The sequence below is a fragment of the Giraffa tippelskirchi genome, chromosome 8 (assembly GCF_054371585.1).
Source record: "Giraffa tippelskirchi isolate mGirTip1 chromosome 8, T2T-mGirTip1v1.2.pri, whole genome shotgun sequence".
NCBI classification, from domain to species: Eukaryota; Metazoa; Chordata; class Mammalia; order Artiodactyla; family Giraffidae; genus Giraffa; species Giraffa tippelskirchi.
In genome coordinates this window covers 127,331,939-127,347,471 of record NC_137282.1, presented here as the reverse complement: position 1 = coordinate 127,347,471, position 15,533 = coordinate 127,331,939, and the positions used below count along the sequence as shown (strand labels likewise).

Genomic DNA, 15,533 nt, shown 5'->3' with positions numbered 1-15,533 from the left:
CCTTTCTGGCTCTACCACTGCTTGCCGGGCAGCATGGCCACGCCCTGTCCCTCCCTGGGCCTCAGTCTCCCCTTCCTCAGGGAGAAGGTGAATGGATAATCCTGAAGGCTTATCTGTTATCTGATAACAGATAATCCAGCTCTGATATTGGGAGTTGGCTGGCAGGAAGCCACATAGCTCCGTGTCTGTGGTTTCTCCTCTCTGGGGAAAGGGTACAAGGGGCCTGCTGGGGGGAGTGAGGCATGGGAGTGGAGAAGGGGGATGACAAGGCCCCCGGGGACATCTGAGAGGGAGGTGGGACATGGATGAGGTGGTTGGCAAGAGCAGAGTGTGACTCTAGGGCAGTGTAGGAAGGAGTCAGTAGCACCAACAGGTGGGCGGGGCGGGGGGGCGGCTCACAGGAAGCCCCTTCGACAATGAAGCCCTTGCCCGAGTCAACAAGGGTCTTCAAGGAGCAGGTCTCCCGGCGGGCGGGACACAGAGTGATCTCTGGGAGGGGAGTGAGGAAACTGGGCATTGATGCCCTAACTCCTGCCCATCATTGGCTGAAGGCTGCCCCAGGGAGTGTGAACTCCCTGGTTATTTGCAACCCTGTCCACCTGGGAGAGCCCTTGGAAGAGAAGCAGGAGGAAACTGTGGGTGTGGACGGGAGCTCTGAGGGTTGAGGACGGAGGGAAGGCTGAGCATCAGCAGCCTTCAAAGCTGGCACTCTTATCTCTATTGTGCAGATGAGGAAGCCGGCCCAGAGAGGTGGAGTCACTTCCCCGCCGGAGACCAAGTTTCCGTCAGGCCATCTTGTTTCCTGCACAAGGACAGCAGCAGGTCACTGTGCAGGGAGGGACGCCAGACGTGCAGGGCACGTCCTTGCCCAGTTGCCCCTGTTAGATGGGATCCTGCCTCCCCAGCACCGACCTTGGAGGACCCTGAGAAGACTGGGAGCTAATATTTGCCCAGTGCTGAGCGCGGCACATGGGGCTCAGTGAGTGGGAGCGATGATCACGCAGAGGCAGGACGGAAGGGGAAGCCACACCTGTCTCTCTGCTCCCAAACACTATCCATCAGCTCTTTTTGTTGTTGTTGACCATGCCACGTTGCTGGCAGGAGCTTAGTTCTCCAACCAGACACTGATCTCTGGCAATGAGAGCACCACAGAATTCCCTGTTGTGTCCATCATCTTACTGCATGACTTCAAGTCTGATTGTTAGGGCCATGTGTTAGCTCTGGCCTTGATCACTGAAGGACCCTGTTCAAATGAGTCTGCATCTCCTGGGAGGTGTCATTAATTAATCCATAGGCACAGGGGAGATGATCGAGTCAACTGGCTCTAAGTAGAGGCCTGGGAGAATGGAACAGTGCATGGAGAAGTTTTGATGGCTTGATTTTGTTTTATTTTTTTCAGACACAGAGAAGTGGTAAAAGGAGAATTTCTAGAACAGAATTTTTACAACATTGGGCAAGTTGGGATTTGGCCCAAGAGCGAGGTGCTGTGCAAGCTAGGGTACCGGGGTCCACAGAGGTGCGTGGTCGGGGGGTGGGGTGAGAGGTAGGGAGCACCAAGCACCCTAGGAAGGCTGAGCTGAGCAACCTCGTGGGCCTACTCAGCTCTAATGAGCCCTACTAAACCATGCAGAAGGAGCCTCCTGCTTCCTGTTTGCCTGAAGCCAAGCCTGAGGCTGCCTTTGGGTCTCAGTAACAGCCTAAATCCCCTGAGATCCCAGGGCTATGCTGACTCCTGCTCTCTCCCCCTCTTTCAGGAACCTTTTGGACAAAGACATGTTCTCCAAGTCTGACCCACGTAAGTCCTGCTCTGACAGTAGTGACAGTAGCAACAATAACAACTGCATTATGTCTGGTTTATTGTGTTCTTTCCCATGATATTTTATTATAAGATAGTGAATATACTTCTCTGTGGTCTGCAGTAAGACCTGTTGTTCATCTATTTTGTATATAGTAGTAATCCCAAACTCCTAATTTATCCCTCCCCACCACCTTTCCCCTTTGGTAACCACAAATTTGTTTTCTGTGTCTGTAAGTCTATTTATGTTTTGTAAATAAATTCATTTGTATAATTTTTTAGATTCCACATATAAATATTATCATATGATATATGTCTTTCTCTGTTTGGCTTACTTCACTCAGTAGGACCATCTCTATGTTGCTGCAAATGGCAAAATTTCATTCTTTTTTATGGCTGAGTCACAGTCCATTGAATACATGTACCACATCCTCTTTATCCATTCCCCTGCCCATGGACATCTGGGTTGTATCCATGTCTTGGCTATTGTAAATAGTGCTGTAGTACATGTACTGAGGGGCACGTATCTTTTCAAATTAGAGTTTTCTCCAGATATATTCCCAGGAGTGGGATTGCAGGATCTTACATCAACTCTGTTTTTAGTTTTTTAAGAAACCTCCATACTGTTTTCCATGGTGGCTGCACCAATTTACATTCCTACCAACCGTGTGGGAAGGTTCCCTTTTCTCCACAGCTTCTCCAGCACTTGGTACTTGTAGACTTTTTTGTGATGTCCATTCTGACTGGTGTGAGATGACACCTCACTGCAGTTTTGATTTGCATTTCTCCAATAATAAGCAATGTTGAGCATCTTGTCATATTCCTATTGGCCATCTGTATGTCTTCTGTGGAGAAATGTCTATTTAGATCTTCTGCTAAGTTTTTGATTGGGTTGCTTGTTTGTTTTGTTATTGAGCTGCATGAGCTGTTTGTATATTTTGGAAATTAAACCCTGTTGGGTCCCATTGTTTGCAAGTATTTTCTCCCAGTCCATAGCTTGCCTTTTTGTTTTGCTTATGGTTTCCATTGTTAGCAATGGCATTAAGACTACTACAGCGGCCTACATGGGAGCTGGTACTGAGTGCTCACTATGTACAAGGCACTGATCCCATACATCAGGCTGTCTGATGTTCCACCGACGCCGTCTGCAGAAAGAGAACTGGTGGGGCGGGAGGGTGTGAAGCCTTAACACAACCAAGCGGGTGGGGAGGGCCCAGGGTGTCTGGGGCCAGAAGGTCTCAGTCCCAGGGAAACAGGTGCATTTAAGAGCCCCAAATGTCTGTGGCCTAGGGGCATGAGCACTGGTTTTGGAGCCCAGGGTTCTAGCTCTAAGCAATGCCGCTCAACTATATGACCTCAGACAGGTCATTGGCCTCCTCTGATCCTCAGTTTCCCCAACAGAAAAGTGGGACTGATGGTAATAATAGGCCTCATGAGGCCGCCTTGGGCTCTAAAGGGAGAGGCAAGTCTCAGATGCTCCCTCCTGCCACATCTCTGCCACTCAGTCCTCCTTCAGGCCCACCTGTCTACCTGCCTCACACTTCATGCTTGCTCTGGCCTAGACTGTCCTCCCAGACAGACCTATATTCTAGGGCCCCTACTCCAAGCTGACCTCGCCCCCACCCAGACCCAACAAGGCTAACCAAGATGGAGTGTCCTGAGATGCTTGACCCCCTAGAACCCTCCCCATCTGGGGTGCACACCTTCCTCTTGGCCTGGAGTGTTAACCCTTTTTTCTCTCCTCTCCTCACAGTATGTGTCATGTATACTCAAGGGATGGAGAACAAGCAGTGGCGGGAGGTAGGTACAGCCCCTCTCCCACCCTGGGATCACCAGCCTGTCCCTGATGGTCTGTCTGTCTGTTCATCTAACTCTGGAGTCCTCCCACCTGATGACTGATTACCAACTCCAGCATCTCAGCTCCCAAGGATAGTAAGGCATGCAGAGTCTTATCCCTGCTGATGCAAGCAGAGACTGAAGGTGGTGAGAAAGTTCCTGTCCTCAGGGAGCCCCAGTTTGAGGGGGGAGACAGGGAGTCCTGGCCCACCAGGGTCATGGCCTGAGGCGTGGGTACAGTATCTAGCACCGTGTCGCCAACAGCGGCTTTCCTGTGGTTTTTTGACTAATGTGAGTGAGCGTGGCTTTAGTTAAGTGACTCCCCTCTGCTTTGAATCAACTCCCAACTCCTTAGTCTGACTTCCAAACTCTGCCATAACTCAGGATGACCACTTTTCCAGCCTTGTTTCAGTTCCATTGTCCCACCAGAGTCCATGTGTCTTTTGCCCCTGGTGACAGGGGGTCTAAGGAGAGGGCTTACTGTCAAGAATCACAGGGACTTTTAGTGGGTGGGTGCTAGATACCTTCAGTCTATTCCTCACCCAAAAGCCAGAGGAATCCTGTTAAAACCCAAGACAAACCCCGTCCCTCCTCTAGTCGGAGCCCTCCAGCAGCTCTTGCAAAACCACAGTCTCTGTGGTGGCCCACCAAGCCCTGTGGGGTCTGACTTCCTTGAGCTGTCTGACCCACCTCCTGTTGCCCATCCTCTCCATCACTCCAGCCACGCCTGCCTCCTCCTGCCTCAGGGTCTTTGCACTTGCTGTTCCTTCTCTCAGGATGCTCTTTTCCCAGATGTTCCCGTGGCCCCTCCACAATTCCCTCAAATCTTGACTCAGACATCACTCCATCAAGGCCTCGCCTTGGCTACCCACTCTAACATTTCAACCTCTCCAGCACTTATGCCCTTTCCTGCTTAATTTTGCCTCCCTACCACTTCCCTCTCCTCCAGCACCCCACAGCATGTGTGATCTCAGTTCCCCGAACAGGGATCAAACCCACACCCCCTGCTTTGGAAGCTCAGGGTCTTAACTGCTGGACCCCCAGGGAAGTCCTGCCTCCCTATCACTTTTCACTCTAAACCATAAAACCAATGAAAGTGAAGTCACTCAGTCGTGTCCAACTCTTTGTGACCCCATGGACCGTAGCCTACCAGGCTCCTCTGTCCATGGGATTTTCCAGGCAAGAATACTAGAGTGGGCTGCCATTTCCTTCTCTAGGAGATCTTCCCGATCCAGGGATCGAACCCAGGTCTCCTGCATTGTAGGCAGATGCTGTACTGTCTGAGCCACCACCAGTAGGTGTTAACAAATGGCTGTTGGAGGAGTGACTGGATTAGGAAAAAGAGGTGGGTGACAGAGGCCAGCAAGGATGTGGCAGCTTTTGTCCCATTCTTAACTCTGCTTCCTTCTCCCCTCTCACCTTCCATGCCAGCTAGTTTTCAGGTGCAGAGAATAAAAGGGGGAACGGGGTCAAGGGAAGGGTCCTGGTAGCCCCTGGCTCCTGTCTGAACAAAGAAGGAGCAGACCTCCTTACTCTTGGAGAAGAGGATCTGGCCAAACAAGGATGATGTGAATGTCTGGGAGGTGAAGAATGTTGTTTTCTTCCATGGTTGAGGAGGTGGGGGTGAATTTATCCGGAGGTGGTTTCCCGTGGTCTTTGTATTGTGCATGCTGAGCTCGCTCCTGGTGATCAGAAGAGGATCCAGGGTGGGATGAGAGGGGATTTGACCTTGGCAGCCCCATCTGTGCCTTTCACAGGAAGGGAGGAGGCCCGGGGCTCTGAATAGAGACTCGGCTTGGGGTCTCCACTGAGAGGGAAGCGCTCTATCTAGCGGGACAGAGGCAGCTTCAAAAAGCAGAGGGACACACGTCTAGCCCCCAGGGCCTGCCGAGAGGGAAGGAAGGGAATAGTGCATGAGAAGAAAACATCAAAAAGCCAAGAGCCCTCAGGGCTGGGAGTCCCCGGTGGCTTGATGAGAATGAGGGACTGCCAGGCCAGTAAAGCTTCAGTAATTCAGACTCTTAGTCATGAATCTCCCCTTCCTCTTTGGTGGACTGGCCGGAACATCACCTGTCCTGCTCCCTGCTCCTCCCTCCTTCAGATTTGGCTGAAGCGGGTAAATTTTATCCATAAAATGTATGGGCAATATTTCCCCAGGGACTGGGCTATTGTTGACTTTTTCCTCTCCAAGACTCTAAACCAGTTAAAGCCTAAACCAGATTGCAGGGGAAATGTTTAGCCTAAATGAACTCATTACTTTTGAGGCCTTTTGGCGGAGCTTCACAGAGAGCAGGCGTGTCCTAACATCTCAGTGATTCATTCAGCAAAGTCCGGAAGGGCCTCTTCAGAAGGGCACTGCTCCATGAACCCTTAATTACACTCTGTAATGAGGCTTGTCTCATTTGGGTCAGGGTCCCCAGTTGTCCACGTTGCATCTTTTCTTTTTATTTTTGCCATGCTTGGGGCATGCAAGATAGTAATTCCCCAGCCAGGGACTGAACCCACGCACTGGAAGCACGGAGTCTTAACCATTGGACCGACAGGATTGAACCGATAGGGAAGTGCCCACATTGCATCTTGTTATCACACACACCACAGGATGAAACGGAGGGAAGGAGACAGGCCTTGGAGTCAGATGCCCCTGTGCGTTCACCCCTGGCTCCAGCCCTTTCTGGAACAAATTTCTTAGCCTCTGTGTTTCCACACGTGGGGGTAATACAGGGATAACACCGACCTTACAGGCCTGTGATGAGGGTAGGGCAAAGTGGAGATAACGTGCCTGCTGTGTAGTCTTCGTTCGGTAAATATTATCATACAGCATCGGCCAGATTGTTGGGCCTTACTGGTCCCTCTTCAGTCAATATTTACAATAGGAAGCATCCATGAGGTGCTGAGGGAAAGAGGGAGACAGGCCAAAAGAAGAGTTTCACCGAAAACACAGATGGAACTAGGGAGTTTTCAGCCTGGAAGGGGAGATCCCCGTGCATGAATAATGCGGAAGGAGGATGAGATGAGAGGTATTGATGAGAACAGAATGGGAGTTTAGAGGAGAGAACGTTACAGCCAGGGTGTCATTCGGGTTTTTGAAATGGAATTTGAACCTAAACACCAGTCACCTGTCTAAGGGGTGCTTGACGGGGAGCAGAGGAGGCTGTGGGTTGGAAGGAACTTTGGGACTCAGCGGGTTCACCCTCCTCGTTCTGTAGAAGAGGGGGACTGTTCTCGGCTGTTGGAATCGGGGTGCTCGACCCCAGTGCAGTGGGAGCGTCCACTTGGGGGAGGTGAGTCAAGCTGGGTTTCAGTGAAGCCGGGAGACATGGTGCTTGCAAGGGCCCAACAACAAAGATGGAGGTGAAAGCACAGGCTTGGAGGGGACGAGAGTAAGCAGGCCAGTCTAGGTCTTGGGTAGTTGAGACATATGATAAAAGGCTATTTATAAAGGAGTGTGCAGGGCTCAAGGAAACCAAGGAGGGCTGGTGAATCGCAGAGGCTGGCAACAATGGGACCTCTCCAGGCCTGAGGCAGTAAGGGGAGGGTGGGAACCCCAGGGGAGCTTCTCTACAGGGGCAGGGCCCTCAGTAGAGGTGCAAGGTCAGCCCGGCCACCCTCACTATCCCCACCTCTGCTCTCCTGCCTTCACCTCCCTTTGGTGGAACCTCCTGGGAGACTCGGGGCAGGGGCTGCTGATCCAGTCCAGACAGGCTGACCTCCCAGGCACAGAGCAGGGTGGGGAAGGGCTGGAAGTTCATCCAGAGGGGCAGACAGAGACTGTCCAGACAGACAGCGAGCGAAGGGGGTGTTGGGGGTAAGATACAGGAAGAGACAGCTGAAGAGAGCTCATGACCATCAGACTGAGGACTTCAGGGCTCGTAGGGTCAGAATGTCAGAGAGGAGGCTGATCCCGTTTATAAAATCCATCAGCCCCATGTCCAGCCTTCAGGGGCAATGGAGGCAGAGCTCTGTTGCATGGGCTACCCTAGGACACAGGCTTCAAACTACTTCTAGAGAAGGGACATTTCCCTCAAACACATCCAAGGCCCTACTGCTTTGCCTGATTCTTTGTGTGACCTGCAGAGGAAAATACCAGGAATGGAGAAGTTAAAGAATAATCCAGACCCATCTCTATACAGTGGCCTCTGCTGTGGAAGACTGCTTTCCCTGGTAAACACAAACCCATTCCCATGGCTCCACATTTCATTGCAAAATGTCCCTGCATGAGCTTGGATCTTGGCCGAGAGATACTCATCCCATGGCTGGAGAGTGTCAAGTGCAGGCACAGCAGTTTCTCCAGGCAGAGTCCAGAGCCCCCTGTTTGCAAAAGGCCGCAAAAGGATGAAAGCTGCTCTCGCAGCCCCTGGCTGTTGAGTTCCAGATGATTTTAACTGTTTGGGTCATTTTAATGCCTTCTGAGAAAGCTCCATCTTTCCAGCACCTAAATCTGTCACTGCACTTTATGAAAATTGACTCAAGATGTAATTTTAGCCCAGGAAATTGAGCACTATTTGCATCAAGGCTTACCGGGGCCTTCTGCATGTCCCGGGAAGGGCAGGATGGCCAGGCAGGAGGAGTCCCAGAAACGCTCTCACTTAGGAAGAGGGGGCTGTGCGCGGGTCCCCGTTTGAAAAGTGTAGGGGTAGGGGTGATCCCTGTCCCTCCCTTGCCAGGTGGCTACCCAAGTTGGGGCCCCTGGGAAAGGAGGAGATGGGTATCATGGAATCTGAAGGTGTCCCCCGATGACTGACCCACACCACCTGCAGGGCATGCGGCCCCAGCCACCACACCCACGCGGCCCTGCCTGAGCGCTCAGTCTATTTTTGAGCAATCTCAGCCTGTTAAACATCTTAACACCAGCTGGGAATGACAGTTCATCTCTGAATGTTCAGGATGATCTTCTTCAGAGCATCTTGACATGAGCCTCCATGTAACTTTGACTCAACCTGCTGTGTGCTGGGGGATGGATGCTGGGGACACAAAAGGGGACCAGACACTGTCTATAGCCAGCGCTCCCTTTCAATTCAGGGAGGTAACAAAAACCACAATAACAGCAGTAGTAACGCTAGTAGCAAACACTTAGCTAACAGTGATGGACCCTGGCACTGATCTAAGCATTTACCGTAGTAACTCATTTAATCCTCACAACAACCCCATGATAGAGGTAGCTGCCGCATCATTGTTATTATTATTATTCGCCCCATTTAACAAAGGAGGAAACTGAAGCACAGAGAGGTTAATGTGAAAGGAGTTTCTGAATATGACGTCAGAACTATAATAGAATGATATATAAAGGGCAAAATTCCACTCGTTCCTAACGCTATACTTTGTGCAAAATAAGTTAGTTTTCTCTTCCACGTGTTCTTTCAGTGTTTGAGGACAGCTCACAGGGCCCTGTTAGTCTGCGTTGGGGCAGACTTAGAATGTGACCCTTTCTCTCAAAGTTGTTCTTTATTTAAGTGTCTCCTGTCCCTTTGCCAATCTGGGCACACTTTCTGGAACACATGTCTGTTTGTCAGTGTTCTTTCCAAAGTGTGTGTCCTGCCCTGTTCCCTTCTCTAGCTGAGAGCACCGTGGGTTGGCTCTCCCCTCACCGGGTCCTGGACTAGACGATCATGCGTTCTGTGGGTCTGTTTCCAAGGTTTATATGTCTGTCGACATTGTCTAGAATTCCACTGGCCTCTTTGACAGATGTCTTTGACTTGTTTCATATTGAGGTTTGGGGCGCCTGTGTCTTTCTCACATGGGCTGCTATCCGAACAGAATTCCTTTAGCTCAGATTTGGCAATTGCGTTTTTGAATCGAGATGTGAGGTTTTACAGTTATCTCTGTTATGTGTCATTTGGCAGATCCAGTCTGTTGTTATGGTCTTTGATGATCACGTTGAATTATGGTTGTGCATTCAGCATCTTGGTTCTGCCTTCTGGTCCTGCGTCAGCTGCAGTCATTTGTCCACGCAAGTGATAGGGGTTGAATGAAACGGAGTGCTGTGTTCCTCTGCTCGAGACCTTTCCCCAGATTGATCTGGTCCCTAAGGACATCATGAATAACAGTCAAACGGCTTGTCAGATGACACCCTGAACTTGATGTATAAAACCCTGCGTTCCCAACCCAACTCTGAGATTTGCTATGTGACCGGGGTGAGGTATTTATCTTCTCTGAGTCTCATCTTACCCATGTGTAGAATGGGGTTAGGGGATCTTCTTGGGAGGACTAACTAAGATAATGCTTGTGAAATATCAATGGTAGAATGTCATTGCCCAGCTTGGGCACCTGGGCCTTCATAGTGGGAACGACCACACTTGAAGACCCTGGGAATCAAACCAACATGCCCCTCCGCCAGCACCTAAGTGACAGCCAACGTTCTGTAATATGCAAGCTTCCTGGGAAACTTGAGTCCCCTCCTCAGAGGCTATGGGACCTCATTGGCTCCAAGGAGTGAGGGATTCCTGGAGGAGGGGGCTTCCCAACCCTGCGTGTGAGGGTCCCTCATCAGGAGGGGCTCTTTCAGGAAAGGCCAGACACCGGGATATCATCCCTGTGTCACATGCAGAGCACTGCAGCGTGGTGTACCAGCCACCAGGATGGGGGCCGCTGGTGGCACAGGAGCTCCGCTCCTAGCCTCGAGGGTGCCTTTGTCCCCGCTGGTGTTTATCCGGGGTGTCCTTTCAGTCTGCCCACGAGACCCTGCCTCTCTGTGTGCCTCATCCCTCCTTCCAGACCCTGATCATCCTCCCTGGCTCTGGCCACAAAGGTCACCCCCAGGTTCATCCCCAAAGTCTCTTTTTTGCTCCTCCTGGACAGAATAGGCTTTCTCCTGGCCTCCAAAGGCTCTCTGACTCACAGCTCAGGAATTCACCCATTTCACAAGGCTCTGAGATAAGACATCAGCCTCTTAGCCTGGGGTTAGAGCCTCTCCCACTTGGACCCCCCTAAAAACGGCCATAAGATAGGAGCTGCGATGGATTCAGCTCTGCTCGCTCATCCCTGACGCTGCAGCCACCGAGAGGAGATGTGATTGGCCCAGATCACAGAGAGGAGCTGAGGCGGGGCAAGGGGAAGCAACTTGTGCCCGGCCATGCACTTCATCACTGTCGGGCTGGGGCTCAATCTGTTATGAAGCCACCTAACTCTGGGTGGCCGTCCACAGCTGCCGGGCCTTTGGGGAAGATACCTGTCCCCACGGTCAGGGCTGGGTCCGGCACTGTCGGGGGACGTTCAACTTTAAGGAATCCAATATGTTGCACTTTTCTTCCTTGGTGTGCCATTTCTCAAGGATTCTCTGTTCCTTATCAGCTCTTATTCCGATAACGAGTAGATCTGCACGCAGTTCTCAGGACTGAGATCATGGGAAAGGGTACCTGCTTGGATTCCTTTCACTAACTCCCTTCAGTGACTCTTTCCAGCGTCAGTGACCTTGTATGTACTAGACTATCCATTTTGTTGCAACTGATGGAGTTTCATCCTTTGTAATGGCTGAGGAATCATTTTGCTAAAGATATATCAGCCTGCATTTCTGCTAGTAAAATATTCTTGCTCCACTAGAGACTTGGGTCCCCCGCATCCTTCTTTCTGTCTTCATTCTCTTCGGAGCGTGGAAGCCTGCCGAGCTCACTCTCTCACCCGGGCTTTCAAGACCTCCTTGAGAGGACGCCCTGTGCCTTCGTGAGCAGTACAAGTCCTGTGCATAGGCTTTTTTGGTTTTCCATGTAACCTGAGAGATACTGCTCTCTCTCTCTTTTCCTCTCTTTCTTTTCATCGACTCCGGTCCACCAGGTTCTGGTCTGTACTAAAGATCAACAAGACACATCTCTGTTTCTGCTCAACCTTGACACTGGGCCTATGTAACCATGAAATCAGGACCCAGGCTGATTTCTCCACGTGCACCGTGTGTTAGATTGAACCATGCGTGCAGGCTAAGTCGCTTCAGTCACGTCCAACTCTCTGCTACCCTATGGACTGTAGCCAGCTCCTCTGTCCAAGGGATTTCTCAAGCAAGAATACTGGAGTTGGTTGCTGTGTCCTCCTCCAGGGGATCTTCCTGATCCAGGGATCCAACCTGCCACTCTTAATGTCTCCTGCATTCGTAGGTGAGTTCTTTTACCACTAGCACCAGCTGGGAAGACCAGATTGAATCATTCGGATTTGCAATTTGAAAATACTGGCAGTTTCACATGGTCTGACAGTTAAGGTTAGGCTCTAACCTAATATTAGCAAGTGGTCCCTAGTCACACACCTGTCCTTACAAGCTCAGAGAGGTTCCAGGGCCTTCCTCTAACCTGAGAGGCTTCTCAAGGCAGGCTGAGGGGATGCTCCAGGGTTGGTGATGATCAGGCCACGGCAGCCTCTGTCTGTGGGAGAACCTGGGGTATCCCAGACCCACTCCCAAGGCATGAGGTCACACTGGTCTCTGCCGAGTTTTGCTCCCTGCTCATTCAAGCACTTAAATGCTTGTACAGACCTTCGAACCATCCAGTTGTCTCTCTACACCTTCCTGTTGGCTGTGAAAAATCATTGCTAACACCCCTCTGTTAATATGGCTCTCCAGTGCCCAGGAGATAATGTATTAAAGGTGAAACCTCCTAATAAGGGTCTTTCCAATATAACTCTCACTTGTAGGGTGGATTGAACTCTTTAAAAAATAATTTAAAATCATGTGATATAGACAATAGAAAAAATCCTATGCTGTTGACTCCAAGCTTTTCCCTCCTTCCTCAGGGCCTGGTACCCACTTTCTTAGGGAAGAAACTCTCCTTTGCTCTGACCCTCTCTCTGCATCCAGCATTCAGAGTCCTCAGTCTGGTGTACTGCCCACTCTCCCTCTGTTCCTCTAGAGGTAATTTTCCACCATGCCCTTGCCTTGATCCAACTCTGATTCACCTTCAGCTCTCTCTGAGCTCCCTAGACACTCCTATCCTAGCAGCCAAGATTGCTCCCTGATAACTGATGATTTAAGCTACTCAAAGAATCAACCGAGACGTACAGAAAGTCTGTGTAACAACAGGAGTCCTTTACTGAGTGCCTGCCGTGTACCCCGCATCTCAGACTCATCATCTCTAATCCTTGTAACAAGTTTGCAGGCAGGTTCAGAGTATGCCCAGACCATGTAGTGGGGGTGGGGTTCTGGGCAGTTGTAGGAGCCAGACAAACCTGGGTTTGTTTCAGGACCCTGATACTTAGAGCTCTATGGACTGAACCAGACACTTATCCTCTCTGAACCTCAGATTACTCACATGTAAAATGGGCAACTAGCAATACTTACCTGCTCTATTGTGTAAGGATTTGAGATAACATAGGGCAAATTGGGGGCTTCTTTGGTAGCTCAGCTGGTAAAGAATCCACCTGCAATGCAGGAGACCCCAGTTTGATTCCTGGGTCCGGAAGGTCCCCTGAAGGAGGGATAGGCTACCCACTCCAGTATTCTTGCCTGGAGAATCCCCATAGACACAGGAGCCTGGCGGGCTACAGTCCATGGGGTCGCAGAGGGTCAGACATGACTGACTAAGCACAGCACGGTACAGCACAGGATAAGCGGGGAAGCCAAGTAGACACTTGGTGAAAGGTAGCTCTTGATCATAGATCATTGATGGGCTCTGGGTGCCGGGCAACGTACCAGGCAGTTTATATACGTTCTCTCAGATGATCCTCTCTAAAGATAGCAGTGTGGAAGCCAAGAGAAGGGAAGTCACTCAAGTAAGACTCTGGTAACCTCCAGGGTGCAGAGGGTAGCAGGGAGGTCCCTGCTCTCAGAGGCCTTGCAGAAAGCTCTGTCCTCGGTGTGCAGGATGATTGGAGGGGAAGGGACAGAAGCAGGAAGACAGCATGCAGTGTTGTGGAACTCCTGGGATGAGAAGGGGTGGAGAACTGACAGGTACACAGAAAGATTGCAAAGCCTCCTTTTATTGATCTTGATGAGGGTGTTGGATCAGATCCTCTCAAGGCCCTAGGTTTCAGACTACAACTAGTCCAAGAGCCTCCCAAGGAGTTTAGACAGGAATTCTCAGCACTTCACAGCAGGGAGAGGATCCAGGGGGAATTCCAGGGGGAGATGGCACTATACCTGGGACTCAAAGGATGGTGGGAGGAAGAAAGGGCATTCCAGGAATGGGGCCTGACAAAAGCGAAGCCTGGGGCTCTGAATGGCCTGCATGCATTCACATGATGGCTGTGACTCAGTCTGACTGCGGCCCAGGGTGTGCTGGAAAGAGGTTAGCAATCAGAGGAAAGGAGCTTGGGGCAGAAGGGTGGCGCCTGCTGGGAGTCCTGTTGGGGGTCTGTGATCTTAAATATAATCATGGTTTCCTGAGTGAGCAGTCAGGGAACAGGCGTTTATGGAGCACCCACTATATGCCACACACTGGTCCAGGCACGTAGTGGAGGGCAAGACAGGTGGAGTCCCTGCACTGGAGAGGATTAGGGTGGTCAGCAAAGAAATTGATTTCAGGTACTGATTGATAAGTGCTGTGAAAAAGATAAGACAGTGTAATGAGATAGAGAGTGACCAGAAGGGAGCTGCTTTAGTTAGAGGGCTATCAGGCAAGGCCCTGCTGAGTTGAGCATTGAGTGGTACCACGCCTAAGCCTGGGGGTGGGAGGTTCCAGACAGAGGGAACAACAAGTGCAGAGGCCCTAAGGTGGGAACAGTCTCTCTATACTCAAGGGACAAAAGAAAGCCGGTACTGTTTGAGCGGCGTGAACAATAAAGGCAATGGGCCATACGGTCACAGAGCTTGAAGGGGCAGATTCTGTAGGGCTTTGTAGGCCATGTAGGAGTTCAGACACTGCTCTTAGTGCAGTGGGAAGCTATTTGAGGGTTTTGAGCAGGAGAGTGGTATAGCCTGGTTTATGTTTCAGAAGGACAGCTTTGTCCCCGGTGTGCAGGACGATTGCAGGGGAAAGGACAGAAGCAGAAAGACAGTTTGCAGTGTTGTGGAACCCGTGGGATGAGAGGGGGTGGGCACCGGCTGCGGGGATCAGGTTGATTCATCGCCAAGAGTTTAAAAGTGAAATGAAATGACCCTCCATCCACTAGGCTACGAACCCAATTTGGGATCCCTGCTGACCAACACAGGACCTGGCCCTTATCATAAAATGTAGACCTTTATCAAAAGATGGAAAGTGACAATGAACTGTTATTATTGCTAAAGCCCAGAGAGAGACAAGCCTCTCAAGGAGGTGGACTACCACACCAGCATGGGGTTGGTTTTCCAGACTCTCCCCTTTTTGCAATCTGCCTCTGCAAAGAAAGGTTGCTCTTGGGAACTTCCCTGGTGGTCCAGTGGTTAGGACTCCAATACAGGGGACTAGATCCCAGGTGCCACAGCTGAGGCCCGGTGCAGCCAAATAAATAAATAAATAAAGGTCACTCTTGAGCCTTGGGATCCTTGGGCAGCCTTTGGTGGTTTTTGTTCTTGAATTTCCAGCTGAATTTCAAGGACCTTGACCCCCTGTCATTAGGAGTAGGCAGTCCAGGACCAAGGCCTTGCTTCTGGGAGGGACCAGGTGAGTCCACAGGTACCTGCTCCCAGTCTTAGGTGCCTGCTCCCAGTCTTAGGCTTTAGAACCTGCTTTATTACCGTGTCCCTTGAAATCCTGACTTTTCCATTTCTCTTAACCTCTCTGAGCCTTAGTTTTTTCCATCAGCAAAATGGGACTCTGGGGCCCTGATGCCCACTCATTTGGCTGTGATGGGACGAAATGACAGACTCACTCAGCTCAGTGCCTTGTTGTGCTCAACGCTTTATTTTTTTAATGAATCCATTTTATTTTGACTGCACTGGGTCTTTGTGTTGTGCGGGGGCTTTCTCTGGTTGCGGAGAACAGGGGCTACTCTGCGTTGCAGTGCTCGGGCTTCTCGTTGCAGTGGCTTCTCTTGTTGCAGAGCCCCTGCTCTAGGCGTCTGGGCTTCAGTA

The 15,533-nt window shown here is 50.8% G+C and overlaps 1 protein-coding gene across 17 annotated transcripts in view; it reads left to right on the top strand.

Moving 5' to 3' along the window:
• The window catches only part of CPNE5 (copine 5), a 101,051-nt gene that overhangs the window by 13,872 nt on the left and 71,646 nt on the right, over positions 1-15,533 (top strand). For 6 of the 17 annotated variants that reach the window (XR_014062112.1, XM_081520297.1, XM_081520292.1 and 3 more), the window contains exons 2-3: positions 1,755-1,795; positions 3,549-3,595. The exons of 2 other annotated variants lie outside the window; for them this stretch is intronic. Coding sequence is in view for 9 of the 15 variants with exons in the window: in XM_081520297.1 (XP_081376423.1) it covers positions 1,755-1,795; positions 3,549-3,595 (88 nt within the window). In the remaining 6 variants the exon portion in view is untranslated. Of the gene's footprint in view, positions 1-728; positions 823-1,399; positions 1,454-1,754; positions 1,796-3,548; positions 3,596-4,848; positions 4,977-11,142; positions 11,713-15,533 lie in introns of those variants that run through there. 9 more of the 17 variants (XM_081520308.1, XM_081520300.1, XM_081520296.1 and 6 more) reach the window with 4 other exon arrangements.